The 27482-nt window shown below is 42.9% G+C and overlaps 2 protein-coding genes and 2 long non-coding RNA genes across 4 annotated transcripts; 3 read left to right on the top strand and 1 right to left on the bottom strand.

Moving 5' to 3' along the window:
• The first annotated feature begins 480 nt into the window (after positions 1–480).
• Positions 481–4835, top strand: LOC146580415 (DENN domain-containing protein 4C-like). Its single transcript, XM_085268059.1, has 7 exons — positions 481–575; positions 691–819; positions 940–1015; positions 3766–3915; positions 4057–4176; positions 4268–4393; positions 4549–4835. Exons 1-7 carry the CDS (start codon positions 489–491, stop codon positions 4833–4835), a joined length of 975 nt encoding a protein of 324 aa, XP_085124185.1. The 5' UTR covers positions 481–488.
• A 22-nt stretch (positions 4836–4857) lies between these two features.
• On the top strand, positions 4858–10139 carry LOC146580414 (DENN domain-containing protein 4C-like). The gene is made up of 11 exons (XM_085267158.1): positions 4858–5049; positions 5157–5254; positions 5347–5522; positions 5634–5792; positions 6140–6338; positions 6428–6538; positions 6641–6778; positions 7323–7440; positions 7990–8146; positions 8274–8338; positions 8458–10139. Exons 1-11 carry the CDS (start codon positions 4905–4907, stop codon positions 8592–8594), a joined length of 1503 nt encoding a protein of 500 aa, XP_085123284.1. The 5' UTR covers positions 4858–4904; the 3' UTR covers positions 8595–10139.
• Positions 10140–19712: 9573 nt separating this feature from the next.
• Positions 19713–21819, top strand: LOC146580413 (uncharacterized). Its single transcript, XR_014891266.1, has 4 exons — positions 19713–19829; positions 20356–20512; positions 20640–20704; positions 20824–21819. It is a non-coding gene; the product is annotated as an uncharacterized LOC146580413 (long non-coding RNA).
• A 3540-nt stretch (positions 21820–25359) lies between these two features.
• On the bottom strand, positions 25360–26962 carry LOC146580412 (uncharacterized). Its single transcript, XR_014891691.1, has 3 exons — positions 26898–26962; positions 26415–26696; positions 25360–25701 (listed from the first exon to the last, which is right to left on the bottom strand). It is a non-coding gene; the product is annotated as an uncharacterized LOC146580412 (long non-coding RNA).
• Positions 26963–27482: the final 520 nt, after the last annotated feature.

Here is a 27482-nt window from a genome sequence, read left to right as displayed (position 1 = left end):
GGCGAGGGAAAGACTGTGGTATTGCTGAAAGCGGCCGTCATCCAGTTGCAGCTCCTGGAGCAAGTGGTGAAACTCACCCAACTGCTCACGCCTCTGGAGGACCTGATGGACCCAGATACTGTGAGGACGTCCTTTACGCCGCTGCTCTGCTCTCTGCAAAACTAGTGAAAAAACTATCAGAAGAGAAGAGTCTGTGGCCTCCATCTGTAAAACCATTCCTGTTTTTAGGGTTTTCTCGTTGTTGTCCCTCTAGTTCACCTGTTGTTAATGTCATTAACACCAAAGCAGCTGAAACTGATTAACAACCCCCTCTGTTACTAAACCGATCAGATCAATATCCAACAAGTTAAACTGACTTGATGCTATACTCTGGTTTAAAAGTGTTCCTTGCTTTACATTCTGCAGATATAAAGGGTTCCCCAAACTGCAGTTAAATCTATTTGACCGTCCAAGAGAGTTACGTCCTGCACTCAGCACCAGCTGTACGGATGGCCAAGTCAAAGACCCGGGCAATGCAGCAGGCGTACAACATCCTGTTGAAGATGAGAATCACTGAGGTGGAGATACTGGATGAGGTACGTTCACATTTTGTAGGAATATGTTTAGATTATCACTTCTCTTTAGATTTTTGGAATTTCATAGACAATGCAAAACATATAAAGTAATGATCATGTGTTTGTCTGCTGTCAGGTGTGTTACAGAGTGGTGATGCAGCTCTGCGGCGTGTGGGGTCTGCCTGTGATGGCTGTGCGAGTCCTGGTTGAGATGAAGAAAGCTGGAGTCCATCCCAACGCCATCACATATGGATACTACAATAAGGTTTACATATATGGCTTATCACTTTAACATCTGAAATGTGTGTGTGTGTGGTCTTGCTGTTATGCTGGTTTATGGGATTTATTAAGCAATCCCATCTCATCCTTCATCTGTTCTGCGCAGGCTGTCTTAGAGAGCCCGTGGCCCAGCCGGAACCAGAGCGGCCTGATCATGTGGACCAAGTTGCATAAGGTTCAAGGTTGTTTATTTGTCACATGCATAGTTATACAAGTATAACACACAGTGAAATGTAGCCTGACACGCTCCTCGACATGTGCAAAAATGGGGGGGGGGGTGTAGAGGAAGAACATTATATATATATATATATATATATATATATATATATACATAGTATATACATTGGGTGAATGTGCAGTAGTAGCAGCAAGCAGGTGAATTCTGTACATTAATAAGAACAGACCTCTGACTATTTTACAGGATAGACAATATAAACATATTTAAAATTAAAGGAATTTGAAATGTACATTGTGCCTTGGTTTAGTGTCTGGAAGAGTCCTGTCTCAGTCAGTTATTGATGATGTGAGAGGGCGGGTGTGTGTGTTTAGGGCACGGATGGCTTGGGGATAGAAGCTCCTCTTGAGTCTCTCTGTCCTTGCCCGGAAGATGCGGAACCTTCTACCAGATTGCAGAAGTTGGAACAGTTTGTTGCCAGGATGGGACGGGTCCTTTAGTATCTGCAGTGCTCTAGTCCAGCATCTCCTGGTGTAGGTGTCCTGAAGCGGGGGGAGAGCAATCCTGCAGCAGCGTTCTGCTGTACGGATCACTCTCTGGAGAGCTTTTTGGTCCTTCACACAGCTGTTCCCAAACCACGATGTCATGTTCTGTGTGAGGATGCTCTCCACAGCGCCTGTATAGAAAATCCTGAGGATCTTTGGAGAGACCCTGAACTTCCTCAGTTGTCGTAGGTGATACAGGCGCTGCCTAGCCTTTTTGGTCTGGACCTGAATGTGGGCAGCCCATGTCAGGTCTGAGGAGATGTGGACACCAAGATACTTGAAGGACTGCACCCTCTCCACTGGAGCTCCATTGATGATAATGGGCTTGTAGTCTCTGTGCTGACCCCTTCTGAAGTCCACCACCAGCTCCTTGGTCTTGCCGACGTTCAGCTGGAGGTGGTTGTCCTGGCACCATGATGCCAGATTCTTCACTTCATCCATGTAGGCCGCCTCATCGTTGTTGGAGATGACACCCAACACCACTGTGTCGTCAGCAAACTTCACAATGGTGTTGGAGCCATGGGTGGCCACACAGTCTGAAGTGTAGAGGGAGTAGAGCAGTGGCGAGAGGACACATCCCTGAGGTGCTCCTGTGTTGATGGTGATGCTGTTAGAGACGCATCTACCCACCCTCACCACCTGAGTTCTGCCAGTGAGGAAGTCCAACACCCATGCACACAGACGGCTGTTAAGTCCCAGATCCCTCAGCTTTGTGAACAGTCTGCAGGGCACTATTGTGTTAAACGCTGAACTGTAATCAACAAACAGCATTCGCACATAGTTACCCTGTTTCTTGTCCACGTGGCTGAGAGTGGTGTGTAGGACGTGGGCGATGGCATCCTCTGTGGATCTGTTGGATCTGTAGGCGAACTGCAGCGGATCTGTGGTGTCTGGGGTGGAGGAGGAGATGATGTTCTTCAGCAGCCTCTCAAACACCTTCATTACTACCGAGGTCAGTGCAACTGGCCGGTAATCGTTCAGGGATGAGGGTTTGCTGTTCTTGGGCACAGGGATGATGGTGGATCTTTTGAAGCATGTGGGGACCACAGACTTCGCCAGGGACTCGTTGAAGATGGAAGTGAACACACCTGCTAGCTGGTCAGCACAGCAGCGCAGCAGACGGCCGGTGATGCCGTCTGGCCCCGCCGCTTTCCTTGTGTTCACTCTCCTCAATGCCGCTCAGACGTCATGCTCCGCGATGCTGGTCACCGGTCTCTCGCTGATGATATCACTGTCCTTGGTAGTCAGGCGGTAGATAGCATTAGCCGCCTGGCTAACCTCGAAACGGGCGTAGAACTGATTCAGCTCGTTGGTGAATGCAGAGTCGGCGTTGATCAGCGCAGTGTCCCTGGCTTTGTAGTCCGTAATGGTGCATAGTCCGTGCCACATACTCCGTGTGTCGCCCTGGTGGAAGCGGGACTCCACACGTTCCCGGTACCGGCGTTTGGCATCTCTCACCGCGCGCTGCACGCCGTATGAGGCCGCTTTGTAGGCGCTCATATCGCCAGTGGCGAGACCCGCGTTGTAGGAGGCGGTCCTGGCGTTTACTGCAGTGCGGATCGATCTGTCCATCCACGGTTTCTGGTTTGGGAATGTAACGTCCTTCGTGGAGTAACGCAGTTTAAATACGGTTTAAACCGCACATCTTCTGAGAAGGGATCAACGCTGTCTGCCACAGGTGTGACTCAAATGTACAAGGCTGTGTTCCTCTTGTTCCCTTTTCTTGCTTTTTTACCTCTGCTAAGCAGGTTATATGATTGGTTTGTTTGTTTACCTGTTAGCAGGGTTACTTAAACTAGTGCTGTCAGCGTTAATCTTGTTAAAATAACGTTAACGCCATAACCGCATTAACGCGGCAAATCTTGGTTAGCGAGTTAATGCGGATCGTCCCATGTGTGGGGCTGCACGGCGTTAGCTCGTTAGCGCCGTCCAGCCCCACGCACAGGGCGATCGGCGTTAATGCGGTTATGGCGTTAACGTCATTTTAACGAGATTAACGCTGACAGCACTAGTTAAAACCTGAAACTTTATCAGACAAGAGGTTGACTCTACTTAGAAGTTATAGGACACTTCTTATCATAGCTTCATGATTACATATAAATTGGAATTTAAAAAAACGATGACATTAACTTGATGTTAACTAGAAAATATCAGAAGTCTGCTGCTATACCAGATACAATCTACTCATGTTTCTTCCTGCATCCTTCTTTAGGTGCTCCAGTAGCTGCCTCAGCAGTCACTGATGCCGACTGTTTGAGTCATGGAAGTGCAGACAGCTCGAGCGAGGTCAACGGTGAGGAGAACAGTGTATTTGCCCCCAGCCATGACATGGAAGACGTAGCAGATAACCACTGCAGCGCAGGTACTGATTCCCAAAGCATCAGTTCTCTGTAACACAAGGTTCAGCTGAGTCTCTGAGGAACAAAAACAAAAGCTTTCTTAAAAGCGTACATTTGTGATTACAGCTGTGTTTGTGGTTTTTTTTAAATTCTGTGCTCTCCAGAGAGACAGTGTGATCAAGGATATGGCTCCAAGGATGAGCTGCACCAGGAGTTGGCTGAACCGTTGCACGCTGCACTTCCGCCGGCTGATGAGAGAAACGATACCAAAGCACAGCATAATGGTAAGAAAGGCCCAGCCTCAGGCCTTCACCTCCAGTATTGTGTTGTATGCACCACAAACCACTACTTTTATTTTTGTTTCTTTTTAACCAGGAGGGGACATAGCTGGCTCAGTGGACAGTGCAGTAGCAGTGGGAGAGCCCCACAGTCCTGTCGATGGGTCGCCGCATGTCCACAGTATTGTTAGGCTGTCCACGGGAAGCTTTGACGGAGAAACGGGTAAGAAAGTACATTTAGCTCAAATACTTTAAAGGTTTTGTTGGAAATTCTGTGAAATTGGCATCACCTTTGAATTTGTAAAGATTATTTGTTCCTGTTTCAATTAAGCTACATAAATGTAATTGTTGCACTACAATAACTGTATCTGTGTGCAGGTAAAGGGAAGCTGTTCAGGAGACACAGCAAGAACGATAATGTGTCACTTACCGATGACGATCCCTCGCTGCCGTCCCCGGCCGTAGCTCACCAGTCTCAGCATCAGCGGCAGAAATCCTTCTCTGAACGCAGCTGCAGCTTCAGCGCTGAAACTCGTGCTGGAATGCTCTCTGAGGCAGGCATGGACCACATGGCCAGCCGAATGGGCGCTGATGCTCGTATCCTAGCTGGAGTCCTCTCAGGAGGTCAAAGCCCACCCCCTAACAGTATAAAAGGGAAGATTTAAGGTAACTTTTCTCTACAGGATGAAGCTCAGGCTGGTGGCGGCGGCTTCCCAGCTCGTCTGGATGAAAATATGCTGGCTGCACATGACTTGGATGACAGTCCTGAGAGAAAAGGCATCCCAGGTTTGGTGGCTAATGGTCTGAACCAGAGCTGCACCAGCCTGGGCGGCAGCAGCAGCGGCAGCAGTGACACGGGCCGAGGGACCACACAGACACGTAAGCACTGACTCTCTGATGTAAATGAAGAAGCAAGGGAGGGGCAGTGAAGTACTTCTTAGGCCAGTGATGCCAGCTTTCAATATTGTTTTCATGTCGGCCTGCAGATCTGATTCCAGGGCGCCCGGGCAGAGGTCCTGACTCTGAGCAAAGCTCCTCGCATCACGCCTCCTCCTCGAGTATTTTCCAGAACTGTGCACTGGAGGTAGGACCTGCATGAACAGAGTCTGTTTGCGCTGCACTCTCACTGCTGATGTTTAAAATACAGCAGGGTTTGACGCGTTATCCCACTTACAGGTGCTGATGTCCAGTTGCTCCCAGTGTCGCTCCTGTGAAGCGCTGGTGTACGACGAGGAGATCATGGCAGGCTGGACAGCTGATGATTCCAACCTCAATACCAACTGTCCTTTCTGTCAGACGGTCTTTCTTCCCTTATTGCACATCGAGTTTCACGACCTGCGCACGATGACAGGGTAGGAAACTGTCAGATGAGATTTTTTATTTTTCCTGTGTTGTAACACACGAACATATTCTTTGTGGCAACTCAAATTTAAATATCCCTGTTCTTTTATTTTCTCTTTAAGGTTTTATGTGAATCCCAGTGCCTCAGGGGACAGCATCCACAGCACAAGCACCCACCCCACAGCTAGCAGCGCGGCTGACATTAAGACACCAGACCTTATCACTTTCGCTGAAGATGAACCGAGGGAGACCGCTGAAAATACTCCAGGAGCACAGAAGAGGTACAACTTCATCTGAGTACCCTGAATGCACCTCAGGTTGCATGCACGAGGAGATGCATTTGCATGTTTGTTTAAATCTTCAGCGCCGCCTTACTAGTGTTTTCATAGTAAATGCCATCTAGTGGTAGAAACTACCACTAGATGGCAGCATAGATCTTCTAATATGATCTTGGTGCCTTTTACTTGGTGACTGAGAACAAAAAGTTATTGGAATAAACTTTAATAACAAAAATAATAATTGTTGTTGTGGATCATTGCATTATTGTAAGGTCTTTACCTTATAATATAAAGTGCTATATAATGCTAATGTTTTGGTGCTATATAAATAAGTGAATGGTTGTTTCCAGTTTGATTCCAGGGCCGGTACAGTCAGATCCCCTGGGTCTCCTGGAGCACCAGGCAGCATGTAAGCAGCAGAAAGGCACCGGGACATCTTTGACACGTAGCAACAGTGTTGGAGGACCTCTGCAAAGCCTGGACTATTCTCAGAGACCTGGACATGGTGTTTCCACCACCAGCCTTCCCTGCAGTTTGCAGGAAGTGCAAGTCAGTGCCTCCTTTCTGTTCCAAGCCTTCACTGACAGTAGTACTTTTACCCTCATGGAGTCAATGAGTGGAATTCTGTGTGTTTACAGGACGGCATGGGGACAAAGCGGCCAAATCCCAAACCAGTGTCTGTGCCGTACCTCAGCCCCTTGGTACTGCGCAAGGAGCTGGAAACCTTGCTGGAGAATGAGGGAGATCAGGTATAAATATAAAGACATTATCTCATGGTTTGATGTGTATAGCAAGTGTCAGCCAGCAGATTCAAGATCCTTTGAGTTACACTTTGTGGTTTATCTGTCCAGGTGATCTACACCCACAAGTTCCTCAGCCAGCACCCAATCATTTTCTGGAACCTGGTGTGGTATTTCCGCCGCCTGGACCTGCCCTCTCACCTGCCCGGTCTCATCCTCACTTCTGAACACTGCAACAACGGAGTGCAGGTTAGACATAACATCTGGTTAAATGCAGTTTTCTCTTCTTCTTCTATGCTTTCCAATCTCAAGGTATGCACTATTGTCCACAGGAACTTGTACCAGGAACTAGGAACTTTTAGACCAGAGTGTAGATTAGTTTCAGAACATTGGGTCGTGGAATATTTTAGCTATTTCACAATAGCTGGTAAAAAGTATTCTTGCTCTGTGGTGTGCTGCTTTTTTACTGTTTTTAAAGATTAAAAAAAAATCTCCTCGATCGCTCTCATCTTTATATTCTTTGTTGTTGTAAGAAAACTGTGACATCATCCATCAGGTGGGCATACAGTAGAGGACTACGTCCAAATGAAGCTGTGAGGAATGTTTATATGAAACTGACCCACACATAAAAGATGAAATGCTGTGACTGTAATAGACTGAAGCCAGCAGTGATGTGCACACCACGTATAGTCATCTAGACCCAACACAGCAAACTCATTCCTTTACAGAGGATGTCCTGTAATTAGCGAGCACCATGTAAGCTGTGCTATAATGTCATGGTTTATTCTTGCAGCTGCCTCTGACGTCACTGCCACAGGACAGTAAGCAGGTGTACGTACAGCTCCTGTGGGACAATATCAACCTGCACCAAGAACCCGGAGAACCACTTTACCTGCTCTGGAGGACCTTTTGTAAGTGTGACGACAGACATTATCAGTCATTGTCCATCAGTATAGTGTCAAGTGTAGAACCTGTATTTGCAGATTGAATTGTGAGCTTTCAAATTATTAGGATGCACTATACTGCATAATCACCACTGGGGGGCACCGGAGTTGGGCCTTTAAACCTCAAGCAAACACATTTTAGTTCACATTGAGAATGAAGTATTGATTTAAAAGGTACCCCCCCCCCCCCCCAAATTAAGTCAAAGATGTTTTTTTAAATGTAAAGTAAATAACGAAAGGACTTAAGACCATACATGTATCTACTAAAAAACACTGAACCTCAGTGACCTTGACCTTGAGGTTAAAGGTCAAATTTTCTGAGAATCTTGTCAATCTAATAACTTTGGAATGAGACAAAAAGGGATTTTATAATTGATACCTTCGGTGCATGTATTAGGAGATTGAGGGGTATTTTTGTTAAAGTGTCACTGCTGAGCAGAACAGATCAGAGTGGAGGCTCTTTGCTAAAAGAATATTTCAGCAGACTCTCTGATGCTTTGGTGTTTGTGCTCCCAGTGGAGAAGAGGGGAACTCTGGGGCCAACAGACCACCAGGAGAGCCGCACTCTCCTCAACACCATTGTTCGCAACATCCAGACCAACGACGTCTACGGGCCGATCAACCTGCTGATCCGAGAGATCAAACGGCGTCCAGAAGGGCTCAAACGACAGAGGTCAGTTCTCCTCCTTCATCTATACTCACTGTTTCATATTTAGTCTTTCTTGAAGCTCTTAGTTGTGATTTTTGCTGCAGTGCATTAGAAAAGTGTCTGATGCCTCGTGTGTGTGAATGTCTCCCAGGAGCGTCTATAGAGAAATACTGTTTCTGTCACTGGTGGCTTTGGGACGGGAGAACATCGACGTAGGTGAGTGAGATTAACTAGTGATGTCAGCTGTGACCTATAGTGTGCTGTAAGAGTTTGAAGGTGATGAAAAGCGATGATGTGAAACGTTCCTAACTCATATCTGTGTCGTCATCATGCAGAGGCCTTCGACAGAGAGTACCACAGCGCATACAACCAGCTGAGCGCGGAGCAGCGCAAGTCTCTGCACTGCATCGATCGCCCGCCTACTCCCAGCGTCCAGTGGTGCCTTAAATGTTTTGGAGCGCCTTTCGTCTGAACTGATCCTCTCAGCAGCAGAGACACAAACTCTTACTGTTCCTGCTTCAACTTTGGGGAACAGGGAGACTTTCGGACATCTCCAGCTGGACGAACATGGTACTGCTTCCTCCGTTTGCCTTGGAAGATGACGTTGGCCGTTTCATGTTTCTTTGCTTTGCTTTAAAGAGGTTTTCCAAGCAGCTGCCTAAAAGTGGAACTGTTGTTGTAAACTTCCTGGAAAGCTGTATTGAATCTCTTCAGACTAGTTGAGTTGCTTTTCCTTACAGAAGCTGTATAAAGCGATTGATCACTGTACAGAATATCTGTGTGTGTGCATGTCAGCAGCTTTGCTCGTAGCCTTTTGCCTCCTTAAATCTGTCGTAGCTATACTCGTATCAGCTCTGTGTGAGACCGTGTACAGACTCTGACTCTAACTTTGTGCACTTTCTGAAGAAGAGTAAGTAAATCAAGTTCACCTGACTTTTTGTACAGTTTAAGGAAATCTCAGTCGAGGTTGCATTTTTGTCAACAACCCTGATTGTTGTGATCAGTCTTAATGAATGTTCACATGTACAGGCTCACACTGGGGCTCTGTGCAGCTTTGTGTTGGAGCATCACATTTAAATGGGAGAGGACTGAGGCTTTGGACAATCACTAATTATCAATCACTAAAATAGATTCATAACATTCCAGATGCCCTGTGCTCAAAGCAGGAGTATTGATCTCTGTGATAACACATGTGACAGCAGCTGTTTGGAAAGTAGAGATCATGAAAAACAAAGACATCAATCTGAAGCATGAAGGTGCCACACCACTGATTAAAAACATCAGAGGAACACAGACAGCAGAGGTGTGCTGGCTTCAGTCGGCCTTTTTAAAGCTGCATTTTTAACAGTAACATACTGTGTTTGTTCAGCTAACATGTCTTATTCTGATCATAACTCAGAGCTGTGACTCTCATTCTCTACTCTAGCACAGAGTGAACCACGACGGTTCAGACAGGATCTCTTTTATGGTTTACATAAAAGTGCAGAGGGCTCTTGATGAGTGCTGAAACTGTGTCAGGACAGATATTTGATATTTGACATTCCACTAAAAACAGTGAAACAGGCGGGAAAACAAAGTGCTGCGATGAATTGTCGGGTAAAGATGGACCTGTGTGTTGACTTGAGTGTGAGTGTGGCGCTGTACTTGTACAGATGAGAAAATGTGTTGTAAAATATTCCATTTGCACTGCATAGATTAGAACCTGCTCTTAACCCACATCAGAATATTAACAATTTACACCATTTTTCATCCAGAAAAAAAAATCTCAATTATTTATTTTTGTATTGTTGACATTTGGATTGCAGCTGCTGTGCTAACTTCGAGTTTTTATAACTAGCTGCCCCCGTTTTCCCCTTGAATCCGTGTTAGGGGACTCCAGCCGGTGTTGACTTAGTAAATCTCCTCTTGGAGGATGTACAGAAAAGTTTTTTAAAGGTTCTCTTACCGTCCTGTGGAAAGGAAATGAATGTCTACACATAAGTGCGCTGCAATAAATGAGTTTGTGAACTGATTGAAAGTGAAATTTGTCCTTTTTTTTTGTCTTTGTGTTAAGAAGAGTTTGTATTTATTGCCAGATTTAAACATCTGCCTTTGTAACACTGCTGTTGCTCATTTCTCTTCATTTCTGTTTTCATGGAAAAAGATGTAAACTTCCTGTCATCCACTGCCAGGAAATCCCATTTCTCCCAAAAGATCCATCCACCCATCCAGTTTTAGAGTTGTGTGGGGCTCGAGCTTATCCTATCAGAGGTATCCCCTGGATGATGATCGGCAGTCTTTCGAGCCTTTTGAGCTCACACAGAGACAGACAACCATTCATACTCACATTCACACCTATGGGAAATTCAGAATAACCTGAATTTTTTAGAAAAAAATGACTTTTTTAAATACAAACACTTGATGGTATGTGTGTGTTAGATCTTTTTTTCTAAAAGCCAATAAATAACAAAACACACATACACAAGTTTTCTTGCACTCATTTTCACTCTAGACCAGGGGTGTCACTCGAGGGGATGCACAGTACAGTAGTGCAATTCATCCTGATCGGTGATTGGTCAAAAGTCTTCTGTGTTTACGTTAAGTTACAGAGTCTGGATTTAGCGGAAATTACACGACGCTGAATAACGCGTTTTTCTTTGTGGTAAATGTTAGCCGCGCGCTATGACATCTAATGTATTACGCTCATTTCTAGTCTTTTCAGTGGCTACAGCTGCTTTCCGTGGCTCGTTACAAACGATCTGAGATATAGATCCACTTCTGTCTGGCGTAGGCTGCTCACTAGGGCTGGGTATCATCACTGATTTCTATAATCCATTCGATTCCGGTTCTCAAAGTCCTGATTCGATTCAACTTAGCCTCAGACAGTCAGAAATATTATAATTCTGATAATTTATCAGTACTGACTTCATCAGAATTGTGAACATCACAGCAGATCCCTTTGTTTTAAAGTAACTGAGAATAAAACACAGAAAAACATGAAGGAGATTTTCCTGGTCTGGCTTTTTAGAGCAGATAACCTTAAAAATATTCTGCAATATTCTGCAATTTTGCATAATTTAAAGAAGTTTAAATTTCTTCAGTATTGAACAGCAGAAATGAGGCTTTCTTGTCCGAGGTCATTTAAGTGAAAAAAAGAAAAAGACAGCGCTGTAAACAACGGTAGACTGGTGGGTAATAAGCGAATGAATAATGCAGAAAACAGATTTGAGACGGAAAACTGTTCTTGAAGTACACAGAGAGAGAGAGAGCTGTGCAGGAAGTGTGATTTTTATCGTGGTGGAAGCAAAACAGCAAAAGTCAGAGGGAATTCATGACGACATTGATCAAATGTGAAGCGTAGTTTGCTGCTTCTTGGCTCGGCGAATTTTGTGTGATGACACAGCCCTCACTTCTAAAACTTGCGCACAGACACACCCCTCACAAGCTTGCCACAGACACACCGCTCACTTCTAAAAGGTGGGGGGATGCACAGTACAGTAGTGCAATTCATCCTGATCGGTGATTGGTCAAAAGTCTAGAGTGAAAGGAGAGGCTTGTGATTGGTGGAAAATGTGCAATGAAGAAGCCTTTTTTTATTCATTCAGTCTGTTGTCTGTTTTTTCTTTATCAAAAATATAAAATTATCGGATTGGATAACGAAGCACTGACAGTGTAAAGCGAAAGGGACCAACCGAGTTATGATCATATTTATGTGAATAGCGACAGGTTTATATTATTATTTCTTTAAACTCATATTCCTGCATCTTTATATTGAATTTGTCTGAAAGTTCTGTTAAAAAAAATCGAATAAGTTAAAAAAAAAAACCAACTAAAAAAAAACAAAACACCAAATTATTTAGGGGGGCTTAAGAATATTTTAGGGAGGCTTCAGCACCCCTAAAATAGGCCTAACGACGCCACTGAGTCATTTACCTTACTTACAGTTTGAAGGTGAGTTTCATGGTCCTGTAGACCTCGACTCCTCAAAATAGAAACATTGTGCATGCGTATCAAAATCACTGCAGGTTATAATATTAAAATGCTTTTTCACACTGGCAAATCAATAATGTGCTGTCTCCATCCCCAGACCACCAGTAACTCAGTAAATTTCAAAAGTGGAGTCCAGGTCTAGAGGATTATTTAAAACTTAAAATGTCATGAAAATTTCATGTGAAAGAAGGAGCAGTGTGAGCCAACTTTCCCGAGATGAGTGATCAAGATACCCACAAGAAAAGCCTGCACAAAAACCGCACATCATGTCTGACTTCCTGTTCAGTCTATCTTGTCAGTGAAGAAAGTGAAGAAAGAAAGAAAGAAAGGAAGCAACGGAAAGAAGCTCTCATCCAATTAAATGCATATAGAATAAAAAAATATGGGCAACAACTTGTTTATAAAATGATAACAAATTAACATGTATGATTAATTATTTTCCATTTTCTTTCCCCGTGTTTTCTAATTATTATTTTTCGTAAATCCCATTTTTTGTCACTACTTTTTTGTCTCCTACTATATATAGTAGGAGACAAAGGCAAAGGCTTTAATCTCACCGAGTCAGTTTGCCTGAGTGAATAAAAGCAGTAAAACATGACAGGATACTGTCAGGAGATACCTTTGTGATATGGACAATGTCCAGAAATATGTCAACGGATAAAATTTTGAGATATCCCCTAAACAGACAAGATTGGACCCCGAAAAATGTCAATTCCTGATACCAATCCATAAAATATAGGTGTCATGTCCGAAAATTTTATATGCAAAATTTCAATTACAAATCTGAAATTTGTGTTTAAGGTCATATTGTTGTGCAGTCCGTTCATGTATATTACGGTTTCCGTCACAAACATACTTGAAAACATACTTGACAGAAACGCAAATAAGGACCGCCCTCAGCGGACACGTCAAAACTTCGTGCAGATGTGTCCCTCTTTTCTGTTCTGTATGTTGACAGACCGGAGGGACATCCGAGTGACTACACCGGCAGCAGAAAAGCAGCGCACTTACCTCTTACACCAGGTGTGACAAACCCCATTATAACGGCTGAAACAGAAGAAATAAGAAAAGGATCATTATCTTCAGCATTGTTAATAAAGGTAAGATGTACAGACTTGCATTTAAAATACAAACACTTGAGGGCAGCTGACTGAAGAGACGGGTGATAATTTTTATTTATTAGTATTTTATTGACTGATTTTTTTTTAAACATTCGGTGACTGATGACTGCGAGTCAGTGACATTCAGTAACTCCAAAGCAATTTCCCTCTTTCAAAATAACTTTTTAGGCGCTTTCAGGTGACGCTCACACGTTAAACATTCGCACATGCAAGTCTTAGGTAACCAGCCAATTTCACTGCGTGAAAAATATGTAAGAACCAGTGAGAGGCAAGTGAACAAGACAAAAATATGAAGATGCGTACTCAGAGTGAGGGTAGTCTGTGGTTCTGTATTCATTCTTCTTTTACATTCTGGTTTAGATTTATAATCCAACCTGTTTCACTGCAGTTGATACTTGAAATGAAGGATCAGGATATAATTATCTTCTTCAGTTTACAAAGCTAAGTAACTTAAAGATAAAATGTACCAGTTCTTAATTTTGGTTTATCCATTAGCTGCTCCAAGTTGATTCAGTTTTACTCGTTTAAAAGTACTACAGTGTTTCTTTGGATGCGTCTGCAGTTGTCGTGTTTGTGACTTATGATTTGCTCTTGTTTCTGACAGACTTGAAGCTACAATGGATGGAGACGGTGAACAAGCCGCTCGGGCAGAGCTGTGTGCCCTGCACCTGAGATCCTTTCAGTTGCACCTCATCTATGACCAGACTGACCGACTGGCTGCGATCCTTTACTATGACAGAGAGAAACTTTGTGAAATATTCCTCCAGACAATCACGATGGTTTTCTTCAGGAACTGGATTCACAGGCCTGAGTGACCAAGACCATCAGTGACTTGCCCTTATACAGAGAGGAGCTGGGAACCTCTGAAGGGCCTCCAGCATCCAACAGTGCCTGCACAGATTGAACATTGTTGATGTTGTGTAAACTTCAATAATGAATTAATTAAAATAAATAATTAAAATGTACTTTCCTTGTTATTATTCCATACATTCATTTAACCAACACATTTGTTATATTGATGACTGCTATTCAAGGGCTGATCACCGCTACTAACGTCCCTGGATGGACTGACAACATCCGAACAGTGACAGCAGTTCTCATGACTGAGGGCTTGGATGAACTGCAATATATAGTTTTAGAATTGATATTTTGTGTTAACTGTAGTTTGGCTCAAAGTGTTACTGCTATCTTATTTTAATAAACAACACTGCCATATGCAAAACTAGGGGTGGCAAGAGATTATGTTAGAGACAGTGGCATCGTTAGGCCTATTTTAGGGGTGCTGAAGCCTCCCTAAAATATTCTTAACCACAATAAAATTTTAAAATAAAGAGTTCCAGGTGAAAATGTCGAATTACTCCGTGTCAGCAGAGCCATCATGCGTAATTAAAATTCAAAGTTCACTTAGCTCTTTCTTACAGAAAAAAATATTAAATTCACGTGTTTTTATTTGTATCAAGAGTACTTTCAAGTCAAACACCAAAGTAAAATGTTTGAATGTCTTTTCAGGAACTTTCAAATCACCAAATCCAAGAATGGCCTTTAATTTCCACAACGAGCCTACAATTATAAATTCATTCAGATGCTTTGTTACAGCACTTAGTCCCTAATTTGGCCTCGGTAGAAAATATCGTTTCCTTCATGGACTTTTCAGTAAAAAATGACTCCGGGTTGAGTAAAAGTGATTTTATCCTCAGAGATCAACAGCACCTTACCTGATGTCACATATTCCTGTCCTGCATCCATCAGCCAGTGGGCCGAGAAATGCTGTTCGGGCCTGCATCCTCTAATCAGTGAGAGCTGTTTGCCGGAGCTGTTTACATACTTTGCTCACTTTGTCTAGATGTCAGCTTTGCACCATATGAGCTAAACTCTTCGTGACAGAGTCTGCAGACTCTATCAGAGAGTACAGAGTAAAAAGGCCCAAAGAGTCCAAACACAAAGCTCCGTTTAACTCAATAAAAACGCGTAAAGCCGCTTAAAATCAACACAAAACAAAGGGAAAACTACTAAACTCTGGTCAGCCTGGCTGCCTTTTTATGATCATCAGCGTTAAAATCTTGTTTTGTTGTTGTTAACATAAAGTTTGCAGGTATTTTTATTTTTTTCCACGATGCAAAAATGAGTTTATCTCTTTCTCACAGGCAAAATAAAAATCCCAATTTCCGTCGCCCTGAAGCTTCAAATTCAGCATTTTATTCACTCAAGCAAGAGTTTGCTATGCCTTTATTTTGGGTTGCTGGTCTGAATATTCCCGTATTGGGCGAATTAATTATTATTATTATTATTATTATTATTATTATTATTATTATTATTATTATTATTATTATTATTATTATTATTATTATTATTATTATCTTCAGGCTCACATTTTACTGAGTCCACTGTGCCTCGGCTGAGCGAATTCCGACACAGTCTCTTCCCATTTCGCTGAGCTCCTGTATTTTGTCTGTTATCACCTAACTATTTACAAAGGAGGCTTCCGACTTGGCAATGATGAAGTGAGCCGGTATCGATGGCATCATATCAGATTTTAAAAACAAAAAACTGCCGGGAGGAATACATCATGTGGGTGATGGTTTACAATATTTTGACAGCGATCAATGCAAAATAAATCAACCAATTCGATTTCTATCTATCTATCTATCTATCTATCTATCTATCTATCTATCTATCTATCTATCTATCTATCTATCTATCTATCTATCTATCTATCTATCTATCTATCTATCTATCTATCTATCTATCTATCTATCTATCTATCTATCTATCTATCTATCTATCTATCTATCTATCTATCTATCTATCTATCTAGGAGGGGTTTATTTATGCTCCCTGCCTCCCATGGAGAAACATCCAAAACAAATAGGCCTAATCCTCTAACTGCTTTATCCCATTAGAACCCCGCTGCTGCTTTCGCGCTTAATTCACTGACTCCAGTGTAAATTAAACTCTATCCGGTCGCTATCGCACCAGCTTCCAGCAAAACACATCTTGAGTCGCTGCACATTAAAGTTGAACCTCGATAAGCTGAGAACCAACAAAGCGAGACTGAAGGCGGGAGGTGGAGAGGTCAAGTCCAACTCCAGCCTGAAATGCCACGTGTGTATGCTTCTCATTTTTACTGACTGCAAGGGTGCTGTTTCTGCGAGTCTGTGTCGTGTATATCCAGGTGTGTCTGACACGAAACTAATTGAATGTGATGGCTTTTGGGGAAAAATGTGTGCACACAGGGGCTGGACACTCCTCAAAAGTCAAAAGTGCATCTGCATTCTGACTGGTTTCCATCTCTGCGCCTCTCAGATAAATAATTGCTTGGATTAAAACATATTATCGTTATATTCTGCTTTTTTCTTCTTTCTTTCTTTTCTTTTCTTTTCTTTTTTTTTTTTTTTGACTCACTAAACGTTCAAAGCATCTGAGAAAGAAGTCAGATGTGTGGGTTACTTGATATTTATTTTTGTCTCCATATTTCTTTTTTTAAAGAAAACTGCATTTTGGATCTGAACCCTCGCACAAAGCACTCATCAGATTTGGAGCTGTTATTGCTCCTCGTGCTCCACGCAAACTCTCGAGAAATCTAAGTATGCGCACGCCGGCACATACGCGTAATTTACTGGAAAAGTGGCGCTCTTTAAAGACGGGACACTGCGGTGACGTTGGAGTCGAATCCAAATGACTGACAAGGTCTTATTGAAATAAAACATCGAGTGTAGAGCGCGCACACTTTTTTTTCCTACAGTGATGCAGGGGAGGCGTGGATCTCGCTCACTTTTGACATTCTCGCAGCAGTAGTAGCTTCTCCTCAAGGCAGGACTCAGATGACACCACCCCGCCAGCGATCGGAGGAGAAACTCCGCTCTCTCGCTTCTAAGCGGATGAACTATGCTTTGACACCAGGACGCGTTTAGGGGTTCGTCACGCAAATCGGAGCATCGCCAGGCTTTTTGGCAAGACGCCAAAAAGCCTGGCGATGCTCCGATTTGCGTGAAGACCACTGTAATCGTGGGAAAACCTTCATAAGAACCCACGGAGAGCCAGTGGCGGAATGTGAGAAACCACCCCCAAATTTTAGCGCATGTTCCTCTCCGTTGTGCACAGCCTTCTCCTGCTTTCTGCGCGGTTGGAAAGCGGGGGAAAAGGAGGAGGAGGGATGGCTTTTAACGACTCGATCTCTTGCCTATGGACGACGGCGGTCCCCTCTCTCCAAAGGCAAATGCTTTCAGTATTGCCTCTCTGATTTCGGCTGCAGAGCAAACAGGAAACGCAGCGTTTGAAAAACACGGCACCGGCCTGGACAAGTCAGACCTGCATAACCACAGTTCCTTTAAAATGCACTACAGCACTGTCACCCGGGAAATGGAAGGTAATTGTGTTTGCTGATGTAGCATGTGTACGTCTCACCCGAAATTCTCCCCCTAGCAACTTTGGGTTTGCCTGATTCTCCGACGTTTTTGAAATGCGCAAAACCGCGCATGAGTGCGTTGTTTTGGAAAGTATGGAAGGAAATTACAGCTTTGTTTTCTTTTTTAAGTGTCACAGAGTTGAGCCACTGTGAAAAAAAATTCTGCAGATTTTAATCGCCGTGTTCACCATCACTGAGGAGAAGTCTGGAAACAAAACAGTCAGAATGTGGGTAGCGGGGGGGGGGGGGTTCAAACGTGCCAAAATCCCAAAGTGGTGTACCAAGAAACAACTTTAATTCGTGGACAGAATCACATACATTCAGCATGAAGCCAAGAGGAGGAGGGTTTACACGGGCGCCCCGTGCGTAATGGTAAAAACAGACTATAATAATCATTCCCAGCTTGGAGGGGGGTGGGGGGCTGTATATCCATCCCATGCGTCTATTTGTCCATCAGGAGAGGGCTGCAGTCACCTGCTGCCTGTTTGTTTGTTCATGCAAATCAATGTGTGTTTACCTTGTAGAGCGTTTGCACTCCCCTCTGCCTGGCACATCCTCCATTGTTTGTTAAGCCCCCCTAAATAATTTGGTGTTTTGTTTTTTAGTTGTTGTTTTTTTTAACTTATTCGATTTTTTTTAACAGAACTTGCAGTCAAATTCAATATAAAGATGCAGGAATATGAGTTTAAAGAAATAATAATATAAACCTGTCGCTACTCACATAAATATGATCATAACTCGGTTGGTCCCTTTCACTTTACACTGTTAAGGTAGCGTCAGTGCTTCGTTATCCAATCCGTTCCAGTTGTTCACAGGGGACATCCACATGCCTGACTCACATATTTTTGAGGGTTCTATTTTAATTTTACTTCAATTCAAGTGATTTAGTAATATTTTTCAGGGCTTTAAATTGCAACCATTTTAGTCACATGCGTGCTCAAAATATAATGTTTGTAACTTCAAAATATTTGGGAGCAACAAATTACTGTGGAGCGTGAGCAGAAGTCATGATATTAGCAATTTACATTACAATTCAGTATGTTTTAATGTATCTTGAAGGGTGAGGCAGAAGGGGAGGCTGAGGGAGAAAAAGGTCAACAGGCAAGTTCAAGTCAGAGAGAGCAAGGAGAGACAGAGGAGCTGCAGCAAATGGATGGAGAGGCAGAGGAAGATCAAGTTATTACAGAGAGAGGAGAGCAAACAGGCCAAGAGAGGGAAAATGATGAAGCAGCTGCAGCAACTCATTCTACTACAGGGTTTGATTTAGGTGACAAAGACACAGGGCCCAGACAGGTGAAGCTGAAGAGCTATCCACATGATACTTTTGGTACACAGAAGCGAGCATTTAACCACAGCTGGTTTGAAAAGCACAACTGGTTAGAATATTCAGTCAACCAGAGTGCAGCTTTCTGCTTCCCATGTAGAGTGTTTGGCAAAAACATCAAACATGATAGTTTGGTCAGTAGCGGTTGCAAGAACTGGAAGAAAGCTTTAGTCATCTTTGGCAAGCATGAGATGGCTGAAACACATAAGGACAGTGTTGTTACATGGAAAAGCTACCAGGGAACTAGCAAACAGGGAAACGTTGCACAGGTGATAGCAACTGCAAATGTGAGTGAGATAGTCGAAAGAAGAGAGTATCTCAGACGAATTGTTGCAGTCACCTCTGTGTTAGGGAGACAGGGACTCCCTTTTCGTGGCCATGATGAAGGTGAAGACAGCCCAAACAGAGGGGATTTTCTTGCGTGCATGGAGCTTTTGAAGGAGTTTGATGCTTTTCTTCAAAAACATAATCCCCCATCAAATGCACAGTATATCTCGCCAACATCCCAGAATGACCTGATTGACTGTTGTGCCCAGGAAGTTACTAGTGTCATTGTATCTGAAATGACAAAGTCTAAAGTCTATTCCATCCATAAAAGATGAAATGCAGTGACTGTAATAGACTGAAGCCGGCAGTGATGTGCACACCACCTATAAGAAGGCTTCAGTCATCTAGACCCAACACAGCAAACTCATTCCTTTACAGAGGATGTCCTGTAATTAGCGAGCACCATGTAAGCTGTGCTATAATGTCATGGTTTATTCTTGCAGCTGCCTCTGACGTCACTGCCACAGGACAGTAAGCAGGTGTACGTACAGCTCCTGTGGGACAACATCAACCTGCACCAAGAACCCGGAGAACCACTTTACCTGCTCTGGAGGACCTTTTGTAAGTGTGACGACAGACATTATCAGTCATTGTCCATCAGTACAGTGTCAAGTGTAGAACCTGTATTTGCAGATTGAATTGTGAGCTTTAGGATGCACTATACTGCATAATGACCACTAGGGGGCGCAAGTGTTCAGCCTTTAATCCTCAAGCAAACATATTTTAGTTCACACTAAGAAAGAAGGTATGTACTGATTTCAAAACCCCCCAAAACAAGTCAGATATGGTTTTGTGAACGGAACGTAAAAGAGCGAAAGGACGTAGAAATATACGTGTATCTACTGAACATCTCAAGTTTGAACCTCAGTGACCTTGAAGTGAAATTTTCCGAAAATCTTGTGAATGCAATAACTTGGCAATGAGACAATATGGGATTTTGAAATTGATACCTTCGGTGCATGTATTAGGAGATTGAGGGGTATTTTTGTTAAAGTGTCACTGCTGAGCAGAACAGATCAGAGTGGAGGCTCTTTGCTAAAAGAATATTTCAGCAGACTCTCTGATGCTTTGGTGTTTGTGCTCCCAGTGGAGAAGAGGGGAACTCTGGGGCCAACAGACCACCAGGAGAGCCGCACTCTCCTCAACACCATTGTTCGCAACATCCAGACCAACGACGTCTACGGGCCGATCAACCTGCTGATCCGAGAGATCAAACGGCGTCCAGAAGGGCTCAAACGACAGAGGTCAGTTCTGCTCGTTCACCTCTACTCACTGTTTCATATTTAGTCTTCCTTTAAGCTCTTAGTTGTGATTTTTGCTGCTGTGCATTAGAAAAGTGTCTGATGCCTGGTGTATGTGAATGTCTCACAGGAGCGTCTATAGAGAAATACTGTTTCTGTCACTGGTGGCTTTGGGACGGGAGAACATCGACGTAGGTGAGTGAGATTAACTAGTGATGTCAGCTGTGACCTCTAGTGTGCTGTAAGAGTTTGAAGGTGATGAAAAGCGATGATGTGAAACGTTCCTCACTCATATCTGTGTCGTCATCATGCAGAGGCCTTCGACAGAGAGTACCACAACGCATACAACCAGCTGAGCGCGGAGCAGCGCAAGTCTCTGCACTGCATCGATCGCCCGCCTACTCCCAGCGTCCAGTGGTGCCTTAAATGTTTTGGAGCGCCTTTCGTCTGAACTGATCCTCTCAGCAGCAGAGACGCAAACTCTTACTGTTCCTGCTTCAACTTTGGGGAACAGGGAGACTTTCGGACATCTCCAGCTGGACGAACATGGTACTGCTTCTTCCGTTTGCCGTGGAAGATGACGTTGGCCGTTTCATGTTTCTTTGCTTTGCTTTAAAGAGGTTTTCCAAGCAGCTGCCTAAAAGTGGAACTGTTGTTGTAAACTTCCTGGAAAGCTGTATTGAATCTCTTCAGACTAGTTGAGTTGCTTTTCCTTACAGAAGCTGTATAAAGCGATTGATCACTGTACAGAATATCTGTGTGTGTGCATGTCAGCAGCTTTGCTCGTAGCCTTTTGCCTCCTTAAATCTGTCGTAGCTATACTCGTATCAGCTCTGTGTGAGACCGTGTACAGACTCTGACTCTAACTTTGTGCACTTTCTGAAGAAGAGTAAGTAAATCAAGTTCACCTGACTTTTTGTACAGTTTAAGGAAATCTCAGTCGAGGTTGCATTTTTGTCAACAACCCTGATTGTTGTGATCAGAGTCTTAATGAATGTTCACATGTACAGGCTCACACTGGGGCTCTGTGCAGCTTTGTGTTGGAGCATCACATTTAAATGGGAGAGGACTGAGGCTTTGGACAATCACTAATTATCAATCACTAAAATAGATTCATAACATTCCAGATGCCCTGTGCTCAAAGCAGGAGTATTGATCTCTGTGATAACACATGTGACAGCAGCTGTTTGGAAAGTAGAGATCATGAAAAACAAAGACATCAATCTGAAGCATGAAGGTGCCACACCACTGATTAAAAACATCAGAGGAACACAGACAGCAGAGGTGTGCTGGCTTCAGTCTATTTTTAAAGCTGCATTTTTAACAGTAACATACTGTGTTTGTTCAGCTAACATGTCTTATTCTGATCATAACTCAGAGCTGTGACTCTCATTCTCTACTCTAGCACAGAGTGAACCGCGACGGTTCAGACAGGATCTCTTTTATGGTTTACATAAAAGTGCAGAGGGCTCTTGATGAGTGCTGAAACTGTGTCAGGACAGAAGGCCTTTGATATTTGACATTCCACTAAAAACAGTGAAACAGGCGGGAAAACAAAGTGCTGCGATGAATTGTCGGGTAAAGATGGACCTGTGTGTTGACTTGAGTGTGAGTGTGGCGCTGTACTTGTACAGATGAGAAAATGTGTTGTAAAATATTCCATTTGCACTGCATAGATTAGAACCTGCTCTTAACCCACATCAGAATATTAACAATTTACACCATTTTTCATCCAGAAAAAAATCTCAATTATTTATTTTTGTATTGTTGACATTTGGATTGCAGCTGCTGTGCTAACTTCGAGTTTTTATAACTAGCTGCCCCCGTTTTCCCCTTGAATCCGTGTTAGGGGACTCCAGCCGGTGTTGACTTAGTAAATCTCCTCTTGGAGGATGTACAGAAAAGTTTTTTAAAGGTTCTCTTACCGTCCTGTGGAAAGGAAATGAATGTCTACACATAAGTGCGCTGCAATAAATGAGTTTGTGAACTGATTGAAAGTGAAATTTGTCCTTTTTTTGTCTTTGTGTTAAGAAGAGTTTGTATTTATTGCCAGATTTAAACATCTGCCTTTGTAACACTGCTGTTGCTCATTTCTCTTCATTTCTGTTTTCATGGAAAAAGATGTAAACTTCCTGTCATCCACTGCCAGGAAATCCCATTTCTCCCAAAAGATCCATCCACCCATCCAGTTTTAGAGTTGTGTGGGGCTCGAGCTTATCCTATCAGAGGTATCCCCTGGATGATGATCGGCAGTCTTTCGAGCCTTTTGAGCTCACACAGAGACAGACAACCATTCATACTCACATTCACACCTATGGGAAATTCAGAATAACCTGAATTTTTTAGAAAAAAATGACTTTTTTAAATACAAACACTTGATGGTATGTGTGTGTTAGATCTTTTTTTCTAAAAGCCAATAAATAAAACACACATACACAAGTTTTCTTGCACTCATTTTCACTCTAGACCAGGGGTGTCACTCGAGGGGATGCACAGTACAGTAGTGCAATTCATCCTGATCGGTGATTGGTCAAAAGTCTTCTGTGTTTACGTTAAGTTACAGAGTCTGGATTTAGCGGAAATTACACGACGCTGAATAACGCGTTTTTCTTTGTGGTAAATGTTAGCCGCGCGCTATGACATCTAATGTATTACGCTCATTTCTAGTCTTTTCAGTGGCTACAGCTGCTTTCCGTGGCTCGTTACAAACGATCTGAGATATAGATCCACTTCTGTCTGGCGTAGGCTGCTCACTAGGGCTGGGTATCATCACTGATTTCTATAATCCATTCGATTCCGGTTCTCAAAGTCCTGATTCGATTCAACTTAGCCTCAGACAGTCAGAAATATTATAATTCTGATAATTTATCAGTACTGACTTCATCAGAATTGTGAACATCACAGCAGATCCCTTTGTTTTAAAGTAACTGAGAATAAAACACAGAAAAACATGAAGGAGATTTTCCTGGTCTGGCTTTTTAGAGCAGATAACCTTAAAAATATTCTGCAATATTCTGCAATTTTGCATAATTTAAAGAAGTTTAAATTTCTTCAGTATTGAACAGCAGAAATGAGGCTTTCTTGTCCGAGGTCATTTAAGTGAAAAAAAGAAAAAGACAGCGCTGTAAACAATGGTAGACTGGTGGGTAATAAGCGAATGAATAATGCAGAAAACAGATTTGAGACGGGAAACTGTTCCTGAAGTACAGAGAGAGAGAGAGAGCTGTGCAGGAAGTGTGATTTTTATCGTGGTGGAAGCAAAACAGCAAAAGTCAGAGGGAATTCATGACGACATTGATCAAATGTGAAGCGTAGTTTGCTGCTTCTTGGCTCGGCGAATTTTGTGTGATGACACAGCCCTCACTTCTAAAACTTGCGCACGGACACACCCCTCACAAGCTTGCCACAGACACACCGCTCACTTCTAAAAGGTGGGGGGATGCACAGTGCAGTAGTGCAATTCATCCTGATCGGTGATTGGTCAAAAGTCTAGAGTGAAAGGAGAGGCTTGTGATTGGTGGAAAATGTGCAATGAAGAAGCCTTTTTTTATTCATTCAGTCTGTTGTCTGTTTTTTCTTTATCAAAAATATAAAATTATTGGATTGGATAACGAAGCACTGACAGTGTAAAGCGAAAGGGACCAACCGAGTTATGATCATATTTATGTGAATAGCGACAGGTTTATATTATTATTTCTTTAAACTCATATTCCTGCATCTTTATATTGAATTTGTCTGAAAGTTCTGTTAAAAAAAACCGAATAAGTTAAAAAAAAAACAACTAAAAAAAACAAAACACCAAATTATTTAGGGGGGCTTAAGAATATTTTAGGGAGGCTTCAGCACCCCTAAAATAGGCCTAACGATGCCACTGCCGATCACCGAGGCGTGGGTACAAGCAACAATCCAGAATATAATAAAACCAGGCGCACCAGAAAAAGGTTAGCCCACTTAATAAAAACAATTCCACAAAAATAAAAGATGACACCAAAAAGACGAGACAAGACAATCTTTAATAGCTTTAATAAAAGAAATCACACATGCACACCAAACTGGAAGGCTTACATCCCACAAATCAAACTACAACTCGTGCTAGTGGCAATAGTTCAGGCCTTGATCACAAGCCAGTCTGGCTCCGCACAGGCTGAGATCGGCAACTGAGGCGGTTTCAAGTTCCCAGCACGACACGCGGGCAGAGGATCGCTCCAGCCCGATCACCGAGGCGTGGGTACAAGCAACAATCCAGAATATAATAAAACCAGGCGCACCAGAAAAAGGTTAGCCCACTTAATAAAAACAATTCCACAAAAATAAAAGATGACACCAAAAAGACGAGACAAGACGAGAGCAGCTCCACCGAGCAGGAGTCCTCAAACCGACTATAGGCAGGCGTCTTGATTCTCCAATTAAGGTTAGGCGATTTGCCACGGAGAGGTGAAGGCAGCAATCAAACCCTAAAACAAAGGATAAATGTAACCTTAGCCTCTTGTAGCTGTGAATGCTAATAAAAGCAGTTCTAACGGCTTACCCCAGGACCGGAGGCGCTTTGGTGGAGATAACGAGCACCTCTCTCTGCAACGCATTAAACAGAAACGGCCGCGCTACAACAGGGCCGCAAAACTACACTAAACCAACTTATTGGCAGATAATATTAGTTTTGTTTTATCACATATCAATATTATTTTATTATCAAATTTGGTTATTTTGGTCATTCAAATCTGGCTTCCCCATCACTCACTCACTGATAGATACAGCTTTTGAAAATCTAAGAGCTCTGTTGAAGGACTCTGTGCAGGTTAAAAATCAATGTGTGGAATAATAACAAAGAAAGGTAACCTTTAATTATTTATTTTAATGAACTCATTATCAAACTTTAAACAACATCAACAATGTTTAATCTGTGAAGGCACTGCTGGATGCTGAAGGCCCCAGGTTCCCAGCTCTGCGTGGAGGCTGTGCGAACACAGGTCACTGATGGTCTTGGTCACTCAGGCCTGTGAATCCAGTTCATGAAGAACTCCGTCACCATCCTCTGCAGGAATATCGCAGCAAGCTTCTCTCTGTCACCATAAAGTATCACAGCCAGTCCGTCAGTCTCGTCGTAGACGAGGTGGTAACGAAACGACTAACCAACACGCAGGACATACAGCGGAGTGGCAACTTCACCGTGTCCATCCATTTCAGCTTCAAGTCTGTCAGAAGGAAGAACAAATGAGTCAGCTGCAGCAACTACTCGTTAAACGCTGTAACTTATCAGAGCTCTGTTTGATAGCTGCTGATTCACAACAATAACAGTCTTTATAAATCTGCACCGGTTATCGGGTTATCCAAGGCTTTTATGTGCGAATGTTTGCTTGTGAGAGCAGCTAGCCGGAGTTCAAAGGAGCTGGCCTCGCAGCCTGTCAAGGAATGCGCTGGAAGGAACCAGGTTTCGTAAGATTTGAGTTTCAAACTTTATATACATTTTGAAACTAAAATCCAGTCTTTACTGGTATTGAGCTGATTCTTTTAAAGATGATTTTTTTTTTTGAAATTTGGAAAAATCTGTTAACACAATCATTATGAACAAGCTTTGAAAACCAATGTTGAAACTGTGAGTCTACATGCTGTGAGTCAACTGCCTTAAAGATTCAAGATTCAAAGTGTTTATTGTCATGTAGAAGAAATGGCATTTCTCTGTGCAATGAAATTCTTCCTTTGCTGTCCATACACAAATGCCAAGTTAGGGGAAGGAACAAGATCAATAAGGATAAAAATAAGACAAGACATTAAGACAAGTATAGAGTAAGCAAATAAGTAAAAGTAAAGCGCACAGAGATTCACTGCAACGACTAAACATTGAAAGGAACTTAGAGGGGGAAAAACAGCAAAAGTAGAAACAATGAGTCGAAACAAAGTCGCTTACCTTTATTAATAATGCAGATGAAGATAATGATCCTTTTCTTATTTTCTTCTGTTTCAGCTTTTAGAAGCGGGACCAAAGATTGTCTTCTTGGCCTTCTTCCCTGTCAACGTATAAACGGCATAATATTCTAATATGACTACTGGAACGACTTGACCGCAGTCTCAGGCACTAGACGACTGAGCACAGCACTTCCGCATATGAGCGAGGGGAAACTCCTTGCACGCATTGTTCGATCTTTGCTCTCTCTTCTCCCCTTTTCTCAGGTAGATGTTATTTTAACAACTGAAAATATGAAATAAACACACATGTAAGCCAAGACTCTAAAGAAACAGCGTTGTTGTTGTTCGGTTTTTCATTTCGCCATTTGTTGATTCACTCGAAGAGCAATTAACGTAATATGGGTCAAGTGATCAGTTTGATATCTTCTGTGATACACCGTCATATTTACATTATTTGTACAGTACGAATGATTTGCTTTGGTACCTGGTCAAAATCAAGCTCTCCTCTGTCTGCCCGGCTGCACTTCTTCGCCCTCGCTCACACGCCTAATGCTCAGTCGCCAAGTGCCTGAGCTCGGATCATACCAAAATTAGGGGGAATTAAGGACTGTGCGCTATGTGCTTTGAATATTGTGTGTAGTTTTTGTCTTATACAGTTGTCAGTCGGGCATCCTACACTCCCAAAGACCCCGGGCTTCTGAAAAAGCAACCCGGGTTTAAGCCCAGTAATACATCCCCACATAGCTCTCAGACCCCTCTTACTGTGCAAAGAGGTAAGTAAGAGAGTATGCAAGACTCGTCTCTCTCTAAGGGGAGAGACACTGACAGGTCTCACATACTCATCCCCTTTCTTACGATGCACAATTGTGCACTAAGTGCGATAACTTACCGACGACTCATATCAGAATATTATGCCGTTTATACGTTGACAAGGAAGAAGGGCAAGAAGACAAACTTTGGCCCCGCTTCTAAAGGCTGAAACAGAAGAAAATAAGAAAAGGATCATTATCTTCAGCATTGTTAATAAAGGTAAGCGACTTAAGTTCATTGTTCCCACTTTTGGCAAACT

This window comes from Mchenga conophoros, linkage group LG3 (assembly GCF_057382185.1).
Source record: "Mchenga conophoros isolate Kocher_MC1m ecotype Shallow Benthic linkage group LG3, M_conophoros_male_GT1.1, whole genome shotgun sequence".
NCBI classification, from domain to species: domain Eukaryota; kingdom Metazoa; phylum Chordata; class Actinopteri; order Cichliformes; family Cichlidae; genus Mchenga; species Mchenga conophoros.
The sequence above is the reverse complement of the archived record's forward strand: the minus strand, read 5'-3'. Positions and strand labels throughout refer to the sequence as shown.

Coding starts and splice junctions, on each gene's coding strand:
- LOC146580415 (XM_085268059.1), top strand. CDS start 489: ATGGCCAAGTCAAAGACCCGGGCAATGCAGCAGGCGTACAACATCCTG. Junction 820..939: donor CATATGGATACTACAATAAG/GTTTACATATAT, acceptor TGTTCTGCGCAG/GCTGTCTTAGAGAGCCCGTG. Junction 1,016..3,765: donor CAAGTTGCATAAGGTTCAAG/GTTGTTTATTTG, acceptor ATCCTTCTTTAG/GTGCTCCAGTAGCTGCCTCA.
- LOC146580414 (XM_085267158.1), top strand. CDS start 4,905: ATGCTGGCTGCACATGACTTGGATGACAGTCCTGAGAGAAAAGGCATC. Junction 5,050..5,156: donor CCGAGGGACCACACAGACAC/GTAAGCACTGAC, acceptor GTCGGCCTGCAG/ATCTGATTCCAGGGCGCCCG. Junction 8,147..8,273: donor GAAGGGCTCAAACGACAGAG/GTCAGTTCTCCT, acceptor AATGTCTCCCAG/GAGCGTCTATAGAGAAATAC.